This window comes from Aethalodelphis obliquidens, unplaced genomic scaffold, assembly GCF_003676395.1.
Source record: "Aethalodelphis obliquidens isolate GAN/ISIS:26980383/991018 unplaced genomic scaffold, ASM367639v1 scaffold15, whole genome shotgun sequence".
NCBI classification, from domain to species: domain Eukaryota; kingdom Metazoa; phylum Chordata; class Mammalia; order Artiodactyla; family Delphinidae; genus Aethalodelphis; species Aethalodelphis obliquidens.
The window spans coordinates 5,233,345-5,254,752 of NW_020837959.1; the positions used below are offsets into that span (position 1 = coordinate 5,233,345).

Here is a 21,408-nt window from a genome sequence, read left to right on the forward strand (position 1 = left end):
TGTCTCCACTGCGCAAATGAGGGAGCTCAGCTCAGAGAGGCAAGTGATCTGCCCAGGGTCTCTCTCACACCATTTTGGCCTACCTGACAAAACCAGTTCCTAGGATACAATGCAGTCAGGAAGTTGGTACCGAGGCACGATTTCATTCGCACCAAAACGGGAAAGTTCCATGCTTACGGTGTCAGCATCTTACCAGAAAGCAAAACTGCTCTGGTGAGGAGGCGAAGGACTCCCGCGCCCGCGCGGCAAGCCGGCTTGAGGCTGGCGGAAAAAGCCGAGCGCGTTCGGAAGCGCTCGCCACGCCTTCCGCAGGGAGCGTCAGGGGGCGGGGCTCGCGTGACGGCGCGTTGCGCGCGGGGCCTTGTGGGAGGGGCGGCCGGTGCAGCCGCGGCTGCCATCTTAGCAATTCCTGGCGTTGCGGCCTTGTCGTTGGCGGCGGCCTTCGTGGCGGCCGTCGGCCTCAGGGGGAGGCAGAAAGTCAGCTCGCTGATAGCTCTCCTTCCCCCAGCCTCGACAAGATTGCCAGCCCGCTTCCGGAAGCGGAGGCGAGGACAGCCGGGCACGTGCGGGGCCCGAAGCCAGCGGTTAGTCCCAGCGTCGCCCGGAAGGATGGGCCGGTCTCGGAGCCGGAGCTCGTCCCGCTCCAAACACACCAAGAGCAGCAAACACAACAAGAAGCGGAGCCGGTCCCGGTCGCGGTCTCGGGACAAGGAGCGCGTGCGAAAGCGCTCCAAGTCCCGGGAAAGTAAACGGAACCGGCGGCGGGAGTCGCGGTCCCGCTCGCGCTCCACCAACACGGCCGTGTCCCGGCGCGAGCGGGACCGGGAGCGCGCCTCGTCCCCGCCCGATCGCATCGACATTTTCGGGCGCACGGTGAGCAAGCGCAGCAGCCTGGACGAGAAGCAGAAGCGAGAGGAGGAGGAGAAGAAAGCAGAGTTCGAGCGGCAACGAAAAATGTGAGTGCCCGCGGGGGGAGGGGCCGGGAACCGGGGAGGCGGCGGGTGCGGGGTGGCGGGGAGGGGGAGCTGATTGGCCCTGGGGCGAGTGAAGGAGGTTAGCGGGGTCGCAGGGACCGGCCCCGAGCGGCTGCAACCCTGGCCTATGGAAAGCCTGGGGCAGGACAGACCCACGAGTTGGCTGGGAAGGGCAGTAGTGGAGATGGAGCTGGAAGGGCTTGGAGCAGGGCAAGCATTTTGGCGCGAGAGGAGGAGGAGCGTCCCGGAAGTAGAGGGTGGAGTTCCGTGTGGGGTTGGAGCAGGCTGGCCCCGGAAAGTGGACGGAGGACGTTGGGGGGCCCCTGCAGAAGAGCGTTCTTGCCTTGCACCCTAAACGCGGGACAGGGATTCTCGGAGGTGAACCGCTTTAGGTGGTTGAAACGTACACGCACCCAATATAAGTCCTTATACTTTAGTGTACTCCTGCTGGTAGAGACGTCGCGGTCGCTTTTCCTGTCTTGGGCCTGCTCTTTTTGTTTTCTGAGGTGTAAAAACAGAATGCGCGCAGCTTAGGTGTGCAGTGAGGTAAATGAATCTTGACGCTTGAGTTCACCTGTGTAACCAATCGAAGCCTGCTCCGTCTTTTCACTCTTTACTAGTTATGGGCTGTAGGTCTCCGTAGCACACTTCGGTGCAAGACGTAACTCGTTTCCCTTTTTGGTGTATACGTGCTGTTCAGAAGATAGAATATTCGCTTTTACTTTTGCATTGATCATATGCAGAAGAGTCACCTCTCAAGTACCTTTTGGTCTAAGAGTAGGTGCAAATGATTCCAAACGAATGAAATTTTGGTTTTAAAGTGTAGAGTTGTGTTTTGGTTCAAGACCCTGGTACTCTGATGCGCTGGGTATTCTTTCCCAAAGCCACGTTGAAAGGTAGAGAGATTTGCTAACTCTCCCTGTTTAACCAGCCATCTTCCTCAGTTCTTCAGTGCATGTTTAGAAAGTGCTCATAAGGCAGGAGAGTTACTGAATATAGAATTTTCCTGAGACAGATTTATGAGTGCTGAACCGTGTAGGCGTTTTCAGTCTCTGCAGTGTAGTTTGTGTTATGTTCCAGCAAAGCTTGTTTCTGAAAGGAAATCATTAAGAGGTAGGGGACTGGAAAACTAACTATTATTACTGGAGGAAGCAGTACCTGGAGATCTCTTTCACTGCGTTTCTTTAAAACATGCACAACGCTTGCATTTTTCCTTTACTTAGAACTATCGGTGGGAAGTATGAACACCGAGTACGAATAATTGTGTCACAAGAAACCGTGATTATATAGAATCCCGTTTTTTTGGTCTGGAACAAGATCCTTAACTGTGAAGATGTAGCTCTCAAATAACTGTCAACAGATGAACATTTTAAAAAATTAGCTAAGATAATTCTGAGATAGTATTTCCATGTGAAAACAAAGGATACCTCCAAACAGTAATGATTTGCCATTCATTAGAGAGCCGAAACTTACGGGGAAGAGTGAAAGGAAACTTGGTATCCAAGGAATAGATAGAAGCATTTAGCAAGCTACACACGAATAGCAGAGAAGAAATCCAGGGATGAAATGAGAAAATAGAGCAGTTACATTGTCCCAAGTTGATAGAGGAAGCACATGGCCGTTAGCATTTATGAAGGGAGGAGGGGGCAGAGCTAGCAGCCACCTGTTCACTGAATCCCTGCGTGTCGTGCAGTAGGCACTACTTAGTACGCTCTAATGCCTAATAATACAGAGGAGACGATTGAAAGATCTAGGTTTTGCAGTCATGGGAATGGGCAGAAGTAGTTGTTTATTTACAAATCCTGTTGGTTAGTTCATTCACCTGATACTTATGGAGCATCTTAATAAGTGCCAGACACTATGCTAGGAGCTGTTACTCTGAAGATGATTGACCCCTCCAAGGTCTCCATCTAGCTTGAAGACAGGTAGGTAGATAATAATACAGTGTGGTAAATTCAGTGATAGTGATGTGACTGTAAAAAGGAAGCATCCTGGATGGGTAAACACCTTAGTGCTCCTCACGAGTGAGTGGCAGGTAAAAATAGGATTCTGTCAGGCTAAGCATAGGAGAATACTTGTGGACCAAGGGAGGGAGCCCCCTCCACCCCTGCCAGAATAAAGGGAGGGGTGCAGTATGGTCTTAGGTGGAGTAAAGAGGTGAATATTGACTGGCACATGCATTTCTGTAAGTATTCAAGTCATGGAGTGGCTGGAGAGGTAGATAGAGGCAGGGAATCATGAGAAGGGTCTTGCCATATTAAGGAGCTTGGATTTCATCATAGAAACCAGAAGGGTTTTAAGCAGGCAAATGGCGTGGGATTGTAGGTTTGGTTTTCAATGGAGCATGTACTGCTGTGTAGGATAGAAAGTTACAGTAAGTCCACATAGGAGTAGTGAGGGAGCAGTTGTTGGAATGGAAGAGAGGGGCAGATTTAAGAAGCATTTAGGGCAAACAAAATTGGATGTGAAACATAGGGGAAATAAAGCATTGTTTTGGCTCTCATGTTTATATTGTGGCTATTGCATCTCAGCCACCAAATGTTTAAGTGACTGCTGTGGGTCAATCACTAGTTAAAATGTCAGAAACCTGCACTTGGCACTTCCAATGTAGGCACTCGATTTTGGACATAGTGAGTTCATCCAAGGTTGACACGGGAGACTGAAGCCTGGGGGAAACCTTGAGAGTAGATAGAATGGCCCAGGCAGAGAGTGGAGGGAGAAGAGCAGTTGATTCATGGGACTGAAAGAACCTTAGGGAATGTCTGGATGTACAGTTGGACAAAGGGAGACAAGTGTGTGGTGTAGTAGACAGCAGAGAACGTAACAGAAGAACACGCACTGTCAAGTGTACCTTCTAGAGGTCCAGTGTGAGATGGAGAGAGACAGCAAAATTAAAATCTCTTGGGCTTAACCGATTAGAAAGTCTCCTTAAGGTTGGAAACCAGATGTTTTGCCGTTTACAATTCTGAGGCCTTGAATAAACTACCTGCCTGTGAGCTTGATTTCTTATCTGTAAAATGGAGATACCTGTCTCGCTTATTGTGAAGATTAAAAGTACTTAGGTGATACTTGGCATGTATGTAATGAGACTCAGTAAATAATGTTATTTAATGTAATTTTTTTACATGTAGGCAGATTGAACCTGGTGATTTTAAGAAGTGATCTTACAAGTTACGATCTTGATGCAGTAAAAGGCAGACCTTAAAATTAAAAAAAATTTTTTTTCCTCACTGTTGAAAAGTTCATTCCTGTGGTTGAAAATTCAGTTCAAAAGATTTCCTTCTCCTTATGTCCCAGTCATTCAGTGTTGCTCTCTCTTTCCTCCTCTGCACCCTTATCATTTTTCCTATGTATTATTTTGAGACGCTTTATGCCTGTTGTGATAACTGTTGGAAAAAATGAGTGGCTGAAAATGACTTGCAGCAGATCAGGATAATATTAATGGCATAGTAACTTACTGTAGCCTGTGGTATCTAGGTTCGCATATACTTGATGTTCAATTGCATGGCATATCGAGAGCCTCCTAAATCCAAGTGTCTAAAGTGAACTGGGATCTATGTGAGTGATTCTTAGAAGAATGCTCATTGTGAGAGCAAATTCGCTATATTGGAACTACGTACCTCAGGGAGGTTAGGGCTTTGAGACAAAACATTAGGGCATAAGATCAAGCTGATGTTGGTAAGAATTTTATCAATTTTTTAGGTAATTATTTTGGTAGCTAAATTTTTGTGCATACCTTTGCCTTTAATGTTTGTCGTGGAGAAACAGTGCAGGGTAGTAGCATGCTTAAGATCGTTATCTTTGGAGTTGCCTAGGTTGAGGGTCACCTCTCAGTCACCTGTTTAGCCTCAGGAGCCATCAGAGATGCACATTATGCTGTGGAGTATAAAGCTTTTGGCAGTGTAGTTAGTTGGTGTCTATTCAGTACTGAGTAAATACTGTTTGCTAATATTATGAAGCAGTTCCTAGAAGGACACTACTAGGGTTGAGTTTGTACATTTTAAAGACTTAAAAATAATATTAACCAATGCTCTGTACAAAGTCACACTCGCATTTAACGATGGGCCCTTGCTGTTTGTTTTAATAGTTGCCATTTTAAAGTTGATTGTGATTAGTGTTATGAGAGCATGGAGAAAATGAGGACCTACTCTTATCTATTGAAAAACTTCAAGGTTTTCATTCAACCCTTTCATCAGCGTCAGATTGTTTGTTTGGTTGCGTTGGGTCTTCGCTGCTGCACGTGGGCTTTCTCTAGTTGCGACGAGCAGGGGCCACTCTTCCTTGTGGCACGCAGGCTTCTCATTGCAGTGGACTCTCCCGTTGCGGAGCACGGGCTCCAGGCATGCGGGCTTCAGTAGTTGTGGCACGTGGGCTCAGTAGTTGTGGCGCACAGGCTGAGTTGCTCCACGGCATGTGGGATCTTCCCGGAACAGGGCTCAAACCCGTGTTCCCTGCATTGGCAGGCGGACTCCCAACCACTGCAGCATCAGAGAAGCCCTCACAGATTCTTAGCAAGGGGATGGATTCAGCAGAGGAGCCTGAGGAAAAGATTAGAGAGAGAAAAGAATATCAAGAGAGTGACAACTCCTATGGCAACAGTTTTAAGGAATGGCTAGGCAGTCATTTTAGGTGAAGGATCTTTCCTAAGATACTAATGGCAAAAATGGGTTGTTGGGTTTTTTTTCTTTTCTGAGAAAGTTTCAGGGCTTCTTAGGAAAGTTAGCCCAGTTGCTGCCTTATCATTGATTATGATAATAAGTTTGTCATCAATAAGAATGAACTTTTTAAAATTTTAAGAGCCACCTATCCCTCCCACCCTCCTTCGGCTAACTGGTAGAGGAAGGCTATGTTGTACTAAGTTTCATTCAATTCTGTACCTTATATGTTTGTGCTTTTGTGGGAAAAGACAAGACAAATGAAGAAAAACACAGGAATACAGAGATTGCTGAGACATGCGGAGAATTTTTACTTATCATGTATGTTAATACTTGTATTTAGCTGTAGAACAGAGTCGCAGAAGTATAGGCTCTATTAGTAGGTATTAGTGGGGTTCAGGTTTCTAGCACAGCATCTAGTGCATAGTAGGTTGTTCAATACAGACTTGTCGTATCTCTCAAGTGCTTAATTCTCTTGTTCGTGTGCCCTTGGTTTTCTGGATCCAAGTGGGGGGGGGGAGGGGATTAAAGCAATATCCGGCTCTTAACTTTTTCAGCACTGGATCCAAAAATTGATTTAAATTTTTTTCTGAGTGCTGAAGTAACAATTTTAACCTTACTGAAAATAACAGCGACAGCAAAAATTATATCCTTGATCATGCTTGTAGGGGAACAGCTCTGCTCTGGTGCCCTGACCTTGCCTGTCTCCTTGTGTAGGGCGCAGCAGCAAGGCTTAATTACAGTCCTGGGGGTGTGCCGTGGTGCCTTCAGGAACAAAGGGGGATGAGCAGCCTTGTAAGAAACTCCACTAGGCCATTTCTCATCCTCTGGGTTTCAGTTGAGCTTGGGAGTTTCCGCTTGCCCTCCCCTTTAGGCTGGAAAACTGCTGAGCTGTACTTAGAACGGACTCCTTAGCAGCAGCCACCTGTTGCCTACATTGCTTGTCACCCTGGCCTCTCTGGTTTGGTGTCCATCAGTGGGAGCAGAGACACAGGGAGCTGACAGCATGCTGATCTGGCTCCTGCTGTAAGGAACTGGATTGGTTTGAGCTCTTTTCTCCTTGCTGACCAGATCTGTGGAGGTGTGGTCCCACTGGCCATTGTGCCATATTGCTGTCCTCTAGGGACTGTTTGCCTGACAGAAACCCTGAGCATGTGTCAGGTCTCTTCCACCTTTACCAAATTCCTGAGTTAATTAGGCAGCTTTTCTACTGATAAACAAACCCAAAGCCTTATCCAATTCTTTTCCCTCATCTTTTACTTTGTGTGGAAAGTTTTAACTGGAACTTGGTTTACAGTGTTCTGCTTTAAGAGTTGTACCATTTTTGAAATTTTAAAATGAGGTTTCTTTGTAGACGTCGCTACATTTACTAATTTTATAAGAACCAACTAACAGAAGAAAGCGTGGGGCGGGGTGTGTATGCTTCTGAAACTTCGCGTCATGAAAGCTTTCCAATTCAGCAAAATAGGGTATTAATCCTCATACAGCTGTCATCCAGGTTCAGCAGTTGTTAGCTTGCTTGTTTCATTTCATATTTCTGTTTTTCTCTTTGGATGAAGTAGAGAAACAATATTTTTATGTTTGGAATGTAGTTTAATTTCCATTGAAATAGCTGCCTGATGGCTTTTAGGTATTCCTGGCCATTCTAGCGTTGGGGTGGATATCTCTTCTCTTTTACTAAGCTGCTATAGCTAAAGGCTTATTGAAACTACCCTAATACTATATTTCATTCAAAGTTAAAAAAGGAAAAGGAGTATAGATAGAGAGTACATGTTAGGCTTTTGTGGGGGGGGTTTTCCCCCAGTGAAAATCACCAATAATTTAGTGTTGGGGAGGAGATATTTAAGAAACAAGAATGGTTATTGCAGATATCTAGAACCTAACAGAAATTATGACTTCTCAAGTAGTTGCTATCTCCCTGACAGAAGTATGTAGGGATTATAAATGCAGAAACAGATATGAATCAGAATATTAGATACATTGGTGTCAGTATGGTAACACTGTGAATAAATAACAGGAGTTGAGAATGAAAGCACTTCAGTGGGAATTGAATCACCCCCCAAAGTAGAGTTGGGTTGAAGTGGATTGGGTATTTAAAGGTCACTTAGAAACTGTAAAGCCTTTACTAAACAGATAAATTGAATGACTCATACATATGTATGAGTCATCAAAAGATGGAAGGGTTACAGATTTTGTTTAATTTTGTGGATTGTGAGAAATATGCAGCATTAATAGATTGACCTCTTAGGATTTAGGTATACTTTCAGAGTCTCTGCATTCATTCCAGCACAAATTATTGTCTCAAGTAATGCCGTTCAAGAGAAATACAGTGTGAGCCACATTAAAAAGGAACTAGTGAAATTAATTTTAATATATTCCCAGTCTGCCTCAAAATACTGTCATTTTAACATGTAATCAAATAAAAATACATGAGATCTTATATATCTTTTCTTCTTACTAATCTTCAATTCAAACCAGACACATCTGCCTAGTGGCTATCATATTGGAGATCATTGGTATAAAATGTGCAAGGTTTCCACCATAGTGCCATGATAAATGTCAATATCTTCAGCACAGAATTTCATTTTGAGTGAATAAGTTCATTTATAATACCTAAATGGGGTTAAAATAATTAAACGATATCATGCTTCATTGAACTTTTTAGAAGTGATACTAATATATTTCATCCACTTTCCCATATCTAGAAGAGCTTTGAATTGAAAGTCAGTTAACAAAAGAAAAGGTGCAGTAAAGGGCAAAAGTTTAGAACCTGAATAAGTTTGCATGTATTTTTGCTAAAAACCACAGTATGTTGCTTTAGCAGTCTGAATCTCTTTGAGTCTGCCTTTATTCTGATCTTGCTTGGGGTGGGGGAGGGGAGAATGAATTTAGCTGGTCTGAACTGCTTGCTACATAATAGTTTCTCCTGACTTGTCTGTAGCTCAACCCTTAGACTGAATGGATTGACAGAGGAGCAAATCATATATTTAATAGCTTGTCTTTTCCTTATGAAGCTGGTAACGAAAGTAGATTTCCTGTTTCAGATTCACTCTACAGTTCCTAAAACTACTGCATTAATAAGCTGTTTGTGTACACTAGTCTTTTTGTATTTACTTTAGAAAGTGACCAAAAAAACCATGATTTTATATTTATTTGAATTTCTGTATCACTTAATCTTTTGGTATCTATCATTTCCTTGAATGTTACATGAAAATGAGTTGTAAAATCTTAGAAATATGTAAGCAGACTCAGTGTTTTACAGACTCACAACTAGTTCTATTTCAGTTCTTAGGTTTATTTCTTACATTATCTAAGTCCTTTCCCCACTTTGTTTGCTAGTCGGCAGCAGGAAATAGAAGAAAAACTCATCGAGGAAGAAACGGCACGAAGAGTGGAAGAATTGGTGGCAAAAAGGGTGGAGGAAGAATTGGAGAAACGGAAGGACGAGATTGAGCGAGAAGTGCTCCGAAGGGTCGAGGAGGCCAAGCGCATCATGGAAAAGCAGTTGCTCGAAGAACTCGAGCGACAGAGACAAGCTGAGCTTGCAGCGCAAAAAGCCAGAGAGGTAACGCTCGGTCGTTTGGAAAGTAGAGACAGTCCATGGCAAAACTTTCAGTGTCGGGTGTGCCTCCTGCGCAGTTCAGAAAGAGATGGAATGCAGACCAATTCCTTTCTCATCTAAACTTAACATTGCTGCGAAAGTTAATTTTTTAGCCTATTCACATGTGCTGACTGATATTTAAAAGCTATTTTCATAAAACTATCCAAGGATACTTTTTGATTTAATGGAGCTGGCTTACATATTTGAGAAGTGTTTGAAACTTTTGCCATGGCTGCAGGACTTACATTCTTTTTTTGGGAGGGTGGGGGGAGACAGGGAGTGGTAAAGGGAAAAGGATAAAAATCCACCTGTGGTTACGTGTTCTTCTTTTCTGTTTATCTCTCTTATTGCCTAGACTGTGAGAGGCTTTTTGCCTTCAGTCAGATTAAAAAGAGCAGGGCCTAACATTGAGTGATAGCACCTGCTTTTGATAAGTAGGTTTTCTTGCTCTTCTTTTTTTCCTTCTTTTATCCCTCACCCCCTACCCCAAATCCTGCCTCAACACAACGGACTAATTCTAGCATTCTGATCATAAGGCCCTCCATTTTCCTAATGTGTTTCAAAGATCTTTTTAGGAAAAATGTCCAGATTATTCGTCCACTTTTTTAGTATCTACTAACAACTCCTTTTTTTCTCTAGAGAGTTATGAAGGAACAGGTTGTCCTTGTCTGGAGTCAAGCTAAACACATGATTTGTTTTATCAGCAGCTGGAGCAGAAGTTGAAAATGTCTTTCTGTGAGACAGTAATTTGCTACTGAAGCTTTATGGCTTATTTGCACTGATTACTCCAGGATCCTAAAACTTGTTGAAAGTCACTGGAACGCTCAAGGCAAATTACCTTACAGCACTGAGTGTCCCTCAACATAGTTTGCATAGTGACTGTGAATTCCATTGGTGTGTGCCATAGGAAATCCCGTGGTTATATTTTCTTGAACTTCAATGTTTGACTCAAAATATGTGACTCATTGTCATTTTTAATCTTGGCATTATTGTGGACAAGTTGACATCTTATTAAATCTCTTGTTTCCCAGTAAGCTTAGTTTTTCAAATGCATTTTCCCTTGTGCTGTCTAGATATACATGTCTATATTTGGTGGATATCCCAAACTCTGTGCCATTGAGTATATGAAATTTTTGTTAGTGCCTTTAATAATGAAGATACTTTTGGAGTAATGGTGCTGTCTTGTAGCGAGTTATTAATCATAGGAAGATTTTTTTCTCTTCATTTGCTTTTTGTTTCATATTAACAATTTTTTTTTTACACGGACACAACCCTCTGACAGTCTTTCCAAATATTAAAATCATTTGAATATGTATGCTGTGATCTCAACACTGCCCAAACCATCAAGCAATCTTCATATAGCTTGCATTATAAAATCTCATGAAGTTCTCCAAGAAAAAATAAATTACAGAATTTTATTTCCTGACCATGCACCCCCTGGATTCCTGAATTTCAGTTCAGATTGTAGATGACAAGATAAGCTGCCTTTAGAAATTGTCAACATCTGAATGTTAAGTCCATTCTCCCCATGGAAGAAGCCCTTAGTTCCATGAAGTATGGATTACCATTTGTATTTTTCACTAACAGTAAATGTATTTTTCTTATTAATTGTTTGCCTTAGGAATGATGAATTACATTTTTTGTTCCTTCTTACCATAAACATCTGCATTCCTCAGCTCAGCCTTCCTTGTATGTTGTTTCTTTATAAATGGTTGAGCTGCTGATGCAGGTATTGCCAAGCTAACAGTACAAATCATTTTAAAGAGGAAGCTGGCGCGTATGGCAGCCGAGGAGCACACTCTGCAGGACACTGGACAAGACAGTAAATATTCAACTTTTAATGCTGATTAAAGGAGTATAGGTAAAGAATACGTAGGTATACATAATTGGTGAGACAAATATTCACTTTATTTATATTTTATATATTATTTTTTTAATTTGGTAAATACTATCCAGTTTTGTAGTTGTCCTTGTTGATTTGTGTGATATTAAAGTATTAGTAATAATTGCCAGGAAACTGTCATTAGGGAGGGTTTAGTTGGTTGCTGTTTGGACTGGGAGGGATGATTTAAATTTAGTACTAGAAACAAATTTTAGTGGCTGCACAGTTTATCATTTGTCAGACAGAAGGTAGCTATAAAGCTACCCTGTTTAGTCAGATCGAAATAATTCAGAGGAAGATTAGTGAATATTTTATCAATAAAAAAAATTTATTTTTCTAACATCTTAACATGTCCTCCCCTTTAGGAGGAAGAACGTGCAAAACGTGAGGAGCTAGAGCGAATACTAGAAGAGAATAACCGAAAAATTGCAGAAGCACAAGCCAAACTGGTATGTATGAAGCATTCATGAAAAACATTTTAGAGTTCTCGGGACTATTTTAAGGGATTTGAGGGAACAGTAGGAATAGTTGAGTAGATTTTAGCTACTGTCTTCTAGAGGAATCTGTTTGGGGCAAGCCAGAAATTCTGATTAATCTGGAGAAAGTTCCAAAATTCACAGTGGTTTAAAACAGCTTTCCTAGGGGAAATTGTACTGTCCCCATCCCTAATTTCTTCTTCCTAAAAAGACAAAAACAAAAACTTGAAGGTTAAGTTCTTAATTAAGTCTACTAATACGCAGCATTTCACTTGGCATTAGTTGCTTTGTTACCAATTACTAGACAGAATAAGTAGAGAGTATATATTTGATACTAAGTGTACCAGATTAATAAATTTTTTTCATATTTCATGTTTATAATCTAACAAGGAATACAGAGACTTAAAGAATTACAATATGAGATACAGGTGTAAAAGGAGATACAATTTTTACATTTTAATAAAGAAGTCAGTATAAGAATATTGAAGTAAATTTTTTAAATAGAAAAATGAATACATATCACTTCTATTTTTCTTACCCATTCTGTATTTTAGTACTTCTATTTGTTTGTTTGTAGCATATGCTAACATTTAAAATAGAATTTAAAAATAGGTACAATTTTTGGTGTAGCAGGGTTTTCCCAATTAAGAGTATGAATATATTTTGAAGCATTCTCAGTATGATGTAAAAGAAAGCTAGAATTAAAGGACTATGGATATAAATAAATCAAAAAATGAAGAAGGATAGTCAGACATTATAAGGGAAAATTTTCTTTTCCTTATGAAGATGGCATATAGGAATTCTACTTCAAAGTAAGAATATAAATCAGAGATAGAGGGAAATTTACTTAGAATGAATGAGGATTAGTGGTATTTACTGCCCAGGAATGAAGACATGACCCTAGAGGGACTCTTGGTTTTAGACAAGTTTTGTCTAGTTAGAAATGTGTTGAGAATAATGCAGCCATAGGAAGACATTTGCTGCTAAGTCATACTCTTGACTGGGGGAGGAAGGCAAGATGGAAGCTCCAGTTAAGCGATTCAGAAAAAACAAATTCTGTGACTGTGTTTATAAAGGCACAGAAAAAGATCTGGGAGGATCTAAGTAATTAACAGTGAATCCCACTGGGGGGTTGGTGAAGGAGGACTGTAAATAATTGTTTTATAGTGAATAAGAATGTGAAAGTTAAAACCACCAGCAGTTGGTTCTAGAGTATGATCTTTTAAAAGATAATCTGCCCCAGATAAGAGCCAAACTAGAAATACCCTAAACAACTTACTGAACATGACACAAGGGATTCTTAATATCACTGTCCTGGTTACTGTGAAAGCCACAAGGAAAGGGGAAGACCTACTTGTGCTTTACTAATGAAAAGACCTTAAAATCTGCTTAGGTGGAAGAAGCACCATGAATGTGAGGTGGGTGAGAAGTCATAATAAGATGTATCAATACATTGCTGATTAATACATATGTGATAACGCTTTTTTCTTTTAGTGATTCCACATAAGGAGAAAATCTCAGTGCAAGTGCGAGAGAAAGTAAGAGGGGAAGTGTGCATCTTAATTTTAGTTTTGAAGGTTGAGCTTTGAAAGGTAGATATAGTCTTGTTTGTAAGGCCATGGGTATTTGCAGGAGAGATGAACAGTATAGTTGGTGCTAGAAACATTGAAGCAAAATTACCCAGTACGTGGGATAGAATTCCTCTTAGAACGTGGTGTAAGAGACTGTATAGGGAGTTCAGTTTGCAGATGTCCTGAAAGGCCAGATTGTGACTTCTAGAGCAAAGGTTCTAAGCTTGGTATACCCTGCCAAGGTCTTGATCCCTTCTGACCCTGGGGTAGCTGTCTGAATGCCTGGGGACAGCTTGGCCTCCTTACGTTCCTCTAATAGCCTTCTTTGTTTACCCAAATGAACCATAAAAATAGGAGATTAGCAAAGCATATTCTAAAGCAGTGCTTTTCAAGTGGTGATAAAGTTGCCCAGGTTTTGTTTTTGTCTTTTAATCCCAGTTTGTCTCAGACCTCTACTTTTGCAAAATACAGTTAAGATGAATTATTAGAAAAATGAGGTCAAATTGCTATAGAAGTTTCTAAAATGCTTATTCTTGGCTTCTGCATATCTTATTGTGGGTCAGTTACAGTTTGCACTGTCATTGGTCCATGGACCATCCTTAGAGTAGCACTGCTCTAGAACCCTTGAGTTTGACTTCGTATTATTAGACTGCAGTGACACTGCTCTGACTGCATGTTATCAATAAAACTTCAGTGAAAGGGTATCTTAGGGAAGAAGCAGCTTGAATTTGAGGAAAATTGGTAAAAATCTGGACATAACTAATTTGCTTCTTGTTTTCAGTAATGTTGGAAGCATAAAAAATTATTGTTCCTGTTGGAGAGAATTAATTTTTATTTGGTTCTGTTGGTGGCCATGTCCTTGCAGGGAAAGTAGAGTACCCTTTGTGTAGGAAGAGACAAGAAAATGTTACTGTATAAACATGCAAGGCACACTATTGCAGTTTCTCTCATTTTTATCGTCCTTTCCCTTTCCTCTCAGTTTTGAGCACAGTTCTTTAATCTTTATACACGTTTCTTAGTATTTACACTAGGAAATACTACATAGAATGTATTGAAAGTCTTGTTAAAATAATAGACATATGAATAAAAAGCAATTTGGAGATAAAAGTAGTCAGGATGTTAAGTTCTCTTAAAGGCATTAGTGTATTAATTGTGGAGACAAGGACAACTCCAAGAAAAGTCAGCTAATGATATGGAACTATTTGGTACGTGGTATGAATTACATGAGGTAACTGACATAATTGCCCTGGGAACCTTCCTGGAAGAGATACCACTGCTCTGGACCTTGATGGACAGTTAGAAATTGAATTTAGGGTGAGGACAAGAGGGTGAGGAAATGAAGTAGGGCAAAGACCTTTAGGGAAGTACAATTAGAAAAAAAGCAAGAATGTGTGGGATCTCTTGGGATAAGCAGTAGTAGTTGTAGTAAACCCACTTTATGTGTAGTCAGAAGTTCAGGTTTTGAAAGCAGATTAGACAGGTTGGAAAAGAGTGTACCCTGGGGGAGATTTCTTGTCTATAACCATGAAAGAATAACACAGTGATCTCTTGTAAATCAATAAAGGAGACCAACATCCTGAAAGGGGGGGGGGGACTACTTCGAGAGGTAAAAGAGGTAACTTCACACGAGTAAAATGAAAAGTAGCTGTAGTAAATTCCTGAAAATAAATCCCAGCCTTAATGGGAAAACAAAGAAATGCCCCCTCTCTTTTCCTTTTTCTCTAATACTATATACCAAATTTGAAAAGACTTTTTTTTCCCCGTTAGTAGCAAGTGTTGGCAAGAATATGGTATAAAGAGACCCTTTATATAGTGCACTATTCTGGGAGTTTAAATGGATGTGACCGTTTTAGAAAATAACAATAAATCAGTATATACCGGGAACCTTAAATTTTAATTCTGCGCCTAAGAACTTACCTAATGGAAACTGAATCCAGTACAAATCAATTCACACACAAAAATGTTTTCCCCTTATTTGAATAGTGAAAATTGCCCAGGTTTTTAGATAAATTATAACACATACATACAGGGGATTTTTCTGTAGTCAAAAAGCATCTGATAATACAGGGGAAGTATGATTTTCCTAATTTGAAATGTATATTTGTACATTTAATAGAAAAATATGCCAAAGTACTGAGAATAGTTATCTCTAATTGGTAAGCCTATAAGTAATTTTATACTTTTCTCCAGTTTCTACTTTTTTTTTACAAGTAATGTGTATCACCATTATGATCAGGTAAGAATAACTAGTAAAGAAAGTAAATTTAAGCCACACTTAGACTAAGTTTTAAGTAAGCCCTCGTGACAAAACTTCAAAGATTGCTCCCAGTAATGTCTGTAGTAAGGAACCAGATTAGCTAAGCCATACGGACTCTCATACATGATACATGTTAAGTGGTCTAGACCAAGAGTAGTTTTTGCTCATTTTAGTTCCAAGTTGTTTATCAAGATACTTGATTTTATCTGTCCATAAGGAGGCAAGAAAATATTAACGAACATATGTATTTGATTTATAAAATCAAACAAAAACTAATCCAAAAGTGGATTAGCTTGACTTGGCTTTTTGGCAGATTGGTTCCTAGTTCTTGGGTTAGTATTGGCATTGCACAGCTATCATCAAACATTTGAAAGGCTGTTGTTAGTACGATGGAGAATTTTAAGTTTCTTTAAAATGTTAAAAGTAGTACTTAAAATTTTTCAAAGTCCTCTTCTTCACACAGTTTTTAGTGATGCGTCTGGGATAAGCCCAGATACTATTCTGAAATGTGTATGAATCTTATTTATTCAGAACAGGAAACAGACTAAGTGAAGGTGGTAGGTGTTGCCATGGAATGAAATGTTCTAGGAGGTTATGTCAGTAGGAAAAACGACCCCTCAAACTGTCTCCTGAAATTCTGGGTCTATAGTATATTTCCTCTCTTTAATATTGAAATAATTTTCCTCTTTTCCCTTGCCAGTTAGGGAGATTTAGCGTGCTCATTGTGCTATGTAACACGTGGTATCTCACCAGTTTGAGAGATGAAAAGATAGTACCATGTTTACAAGCTGACTATATATGAAATGTATTCCACATACTTAAGTTTCAAGTAAACCAGATCTCACTTTGCAATTAAGAGAGAGCTCTGAAAAGAGTTCTTAGGGAGATGTAAGAAAGAATTTTTTAATGTTCGTGTAGTAGACAGAAAAATGTCTCCTGCCCCCCAAAAAAGATATCCATGTTCTAATCCCTAGAACCTGCGAGTGTTACCTTATATGACAGTTAAAGAGTCTACACAGATGTGAATAAGTTAAGGATCTTGAGGTGGGGAGTTTATCCTGGATTATTACTGTGCCCTAAATGCTTTTACATATATCCTTATAAGAGGGAGATGGAAGGAGATTCTACCACAAAACACAGACAGGAGAAGCCAAAGACAGAACAGAGAGAGATTTGAAGATACTGGCCTTGAAGACTGTAGTGATGTGGTCAGAAGGCAAGGAATCCTCTTAGCAGCCACCAGGAATTGGAAGAAGCAAGGAACAGACTCCCTTTAGATCCTTGAGAGGGAGCACACGCTGCTGACACCTTGATTTGGGCCCAGTAATCCTGATATCGGACTTCCGGCTCTCAGACTAATCATGTGCTGTTTTGAGCCTACCTAGTTTGTGATAACTTGTTACCTAAAAATGTGCAAGTGTTTTTGGTATTGGACAGTGGGTAGAGGCTGGAAGAATTTTGAGGTACATGATAGAAAATGCCTAGACTGTTAGTAGGAATATGGGCTTTAAGTGCACTTCTGGGGACTTCTCTGGTGGTCCAGTGGTTAAGAATCCGCCTTGCAATGCAGGGGACGCGTGTTTGATCCCTGGTCGGGTAACTAACTAAGATCCACATGTCGCAGGGCAGCTAAGCCCACTCGCAGCAACTAGAGAGCCTGCGTGCCGCAACTACAGAGCCCTCGCAGTCTGGAGCCCATGTGCCACAACTAGAGAGGAGCCCGGGTGCTGCTACTAAGACCCAACACAGCCAAAAATAAAGAAAGAAATCCCTTTTTTAAAAAGGCACTTCTGGTTAGGGTTAGAAAGAAAATGAAAGCATGTTATGCAAACTGGAGGGAAGGAATTCCTTGTTATATAGTGGAAGAAAACCCAACTGAACTGTGACCTACAGTTGTGTGAAAGGGAGAACTTATCTAAGCGATGAAGCTCATGTACAGCTGAAGATATTTCTAAGTAAAGTGCAATCTGGTTTCTTCTGAATATTTATGTAAAATGCAAGAGGAGAGTAATTGAGGAAAGAATCAAGAAGTAAAATAAATGAGAACTTGATGTTTGGGGAAATATTTAGCCTATTTAGATTGCAAAAGATGCTAAAATTAGATTCACTATTAGAAAAACTTGTTCTGGAAAGAAGGCTAAGGGTATGATTGGACATCCTTTTGCTAATGCTGAAGAGTTTATGCCTGTGACTCATAGGTTACCTCAGCCATTTTAGCAAAAGCCAGGATTAGATGAGATTATCCAGAAAAGACCTGTGGAAGAGCCTGTTGTCTAGTGGCCTGATATACATGGGAGACTTACAGTGTTTTTGAGATGTTATATCAGCAGAAACACTGCCAACATGGACTGAAAGGGAGAGAAGACCTAATGATGAAAGGCTTTCAGACTTCACTAACATAGGAAAAGGTGATATGAAGTCAGAACAGAGATATGAAGGTACTGGCCAAAGGAATGTGGCCCTGGAATATCAGCACCTTGATTTTGTTGCAGTGATACTGATTTTGGACTTCTTGCCTTCAGAATAAACTTCTGCTGTTTTAAGCTATCCAGTTTGTGGTAATTTGTTACAGTGGCTACAGAAAACTAACATAGTTGGAAAGAGAATGGGGCATTTATGCTAGAGTGAGTGTATTATGTAAGTTGAAACAGCACAGTACTTAGGATGGCTCATAATGACATATTTATACATTTTAAGAGATAGGAAAATATGGTATGCCATCAAATGTAAATGTCAATTAAATATTTTAATTTGAAAGAGTGGGCAAATTAGGTAAGGATTTTAAATCACTGAGAGGCTTGTTCCCAGTTGATAAGGCAGAAGGTTGATTTAATGATGTTCATGTATTCTTGGCAACGATTTTTTAAAAACTTTCTGGACATTAATGTATTGCCATCGTGTGGGGTGGTGTGAAGGATGGAGACTAGAAACGAGAAAGCCACTGAGGTCAGTGAAAAAGATGGGCACTTGATCAGGTGGGAGTAGAAACAGTAACGAGAATAGTTGAACTTGGTGAGTGATAAGGGTGTACAGAGGGAGGGAGAAGAGGAAAAAGGAAGGAAAGTAAAAGTCTATTGTGGGAACCAGGGAAGACCTGATGTAATCGTGCTAAGAGCCAAGGATCACCAGGCATTGAAGGAGAGCTTTCACAAAAAGGAATGAATACTGAATAAGACAAACAAAAGAACTGAGTAAAAGAACAGAGAATTTAGGCTACAGAATATTAAAAGAACCACATCTAGAAGAGTGCAGTTTTTTTGTTATGTTTATAGGACATGAATGGTAAAATCCTGAAGGTATCAGATTTCTCTTTTGGCAGTAACACAGAGCACTCTCTCCAGAGGTCTGGAAGGCAGTGAGTTTTGTACCCAATGTTTCTTTTCAAACCAAGCTCAACTATCAGTCAGTTCCTTCTTGAAGCAATTATTTGTACTTTAAGTAAAAGGGGGCTAGAAGGAGTGTGGTGGTATGATTTCTCTTTAGATGAGTAGCTAATGATATCCCGTAATGATAGTTAGTGTATATCCTAAGGAGGTAACTCTCAGAATAACTAAATTGCCATGGCCCCTGGAGGAAAAGAGGGAATTGCTTTTTTCAGTCCTTCTTTGTTATTTTCTTTTTTAAACCTTGTACATGAATAACATCATAATAGTTTGCTAAGGGTCAAAACTAATTACATTAAATTTCTTTTTATAATTTTTTTTTACTCATTGTTTATCTAAAAGGGGACATACATGATAGTTTTTATGGAGGGGAGGGTGCATTAAAGAAACAAAATTGCAGAATGGCAGAGTGAAACAGGAGGTATGTTTTGGGAGGTTAAAATGCAGAAATTCACATTTCCCAGTAGGGGCATGATTCCTAATTGTAAGATTTTTTTAGTTCTTCCCATCATCCCAGTAATCACTCCTGATAAATATTTCTATCTTTAGATTTTTGCAGTAGGACCTCTAGGTAAAGTGGGAGGGGAAGACAAAAGATACTGGGAAGGGGGTTACGTAGACCCTTCTACTATAATGGTATGTTTTGCTCTTGTGTATTTCATCTCAGCAGTCATTCTTTTTGCATGGGGTGCAGGGTTGAAAGCCTTTTTGAGACCACACAGGGTCCTGGCTGTAGTGGCTGGGAAGGACTTCCCCACTGTAATGGCTCTAGTATGGTGGGTGTGTTACCTTTCTCTTTGGCCTCCCTGATGTCCACCACGTTAATCTTGTAGGAGAATTTAGTGTTGTTCACCTGTATCAATACGAATGTGCATACCCTCCCCCCACTTGGAATAATGTTTTCTTTTGCATACATTTGAAGCGAGGGGAGAGGAACAGTATATATGTGCCAGCAGATGGGACCATCAGGAACAAAGCAGCCTTTCAGTCAGTTAACTGCAGAGGGAGGTGGGAGGCAAGGCTTTAGAAGAATACCTAGCAAGTAAGGTGTAGAGTCATATCACACTTACAGATGGATAGGCAGTTTTTCATCACTTGAAAGCCACTGTATTAAAATGAGAGACAGGTTTGGTTTTTCTCAACTAGCCTGTTTTTTCTTTTCTTTTTTTTTTTTGCGGTACACGGGCCTCTCACTGCTGCGGCCTCCCCCGCCGCAGAGCACAGGCTCAGCGGCCACAGCTCACGGGCCCAGCCGCTCTGCGGCACGCGGGATCCTCCCGGACCAGGGCACGAACCCGCGTCCCCTGCATGGCAGGCGGACTCCCAACCACTGCGCCACCAGGGAAGCCCATAGCCTGCTTTTTTTTAATATATAAAATTTACTTTTATTGTCAAGATTTATCAGTTTATCAAGATATTAACTTCCAGTTGAAAAAGTTTTGTAACTTTCAGTTCAACATAGTTTTCTTATTTTATTTTTTATTTATTTATTTATTTTTGGCTGCATTGGGTGTTTGTTGCTGCGCGTGGGCTTTCTCTAGTTGCGGCGAGCGGGGGCTACTCTTTGTTGCGGTCCATGGGCTTCTCATTGCTGTGGCTTCTCTTGTTGCGGAGCACGGGCCCTAGGCGTGCGGGCTTCGGTAGTTGTGGCGCACGGGCTTAGTTGCTCCGCGGCATGTAGGATCTTCCCGGACCAGGGCTCAAACCCATGTCCCCTTCATTGGCAGGTGGATTCTTAACCATTGCACCACCATGGAAGCCCCAGTTTTCTTACTTTAGAGCTAAAATAATTGTTTTCCTTCTCTGGTCACTGTACTTAGGCCCTCAAATATTTTTTGTTTGGTTTAAAAGATAATTTCCAGCATTTTAAAGTATTGCACTTTACAGTGTGTTCTCTCATAATTATCTTATTTCATCTCATAATTACCCTGTCATAATTTCATGGTTATTGTCATTGCTGTTACAGCCATTCTTTATATATACAGTAAGGGTCAAAAAAATAAGATTTTCCCAGGATTATTGAAGTACTGAAACTTAAAGACCAACTATGCATGTCATAAAATTCTTCTTTGTTTTACAAAAACCTTATGAGTGTTAGTTTTACAAATAGGGAGTCCTCCCCTGATGTATTAGAATTGTTGAAAACTTATTACAGGCCACATTGTAGGATACATGTTTTTTTTACATAAAGTAAATACACTTGTATCTGTATCATTCTTTTTATTTGAAAATGTCTTTTTGTTATTTCTGCAGTTTTATTGAGATATAATTGACATAACAGCACTGTATAGCATAAAGATTTAACATATGATTACCATGATAAGTTTAGTGAAAATCCATCATCTTTTTTTTTTTTTCTTTGCCAAGGTGTAATTGAATATGCTTAGTTTAAAGCTGTAATAGAACAAAATACAAATATTTATACATAAAGACGGGAAGGACCTGCTTGGTTTCATTTTTTAAAACCATTCCATTGTCAGGTACTTGTAATAGGCATTATGTGCTTAAGCACTGGGGAGAACACTGTTAGCTATCACCTGGTTAATTACAGCTCTCCCTCTGTACACACACACACACACACACACACACACACACACACACACACACAC

At 40.5% G+C, this 21,408-nt stretch overlaps 1 protein-coding gene across 2 annotated transcripts in view; it reads left to right on the top strand.

The window, feature by feature from the left end:
• Positions 1-363: 363 nt before the first annotated feature.
• The window catches only part of ARGLU1 (arginine and glutamate rich 1), a 25,263-nt gene continuing 4,218 nt past the window's right edge, over positions 364-21,408 (top strand). The window contains exons 1-3 of one of the 2 annotated variants that reach the window (XM_027115857.1): positions 364-956; positions 8,969-9,194; positions 11,478-11,561. In XM_027115857.1, the coding sequence (XP_026971658.1) occupies positions 610-956; positions 8,969-9,194; positions 11,478-11,561 (657 nt within the window). In that variant the 5' untranslated portion in view covers positions 364-609. Of the gene's footprint in view, positions 957-8,968; positions 9,195-10,994; positions 11,562-21,408 lie in introns of those variants that run through there. The other variant, XM_027115858.1, reaches the window with a different exon arrangement.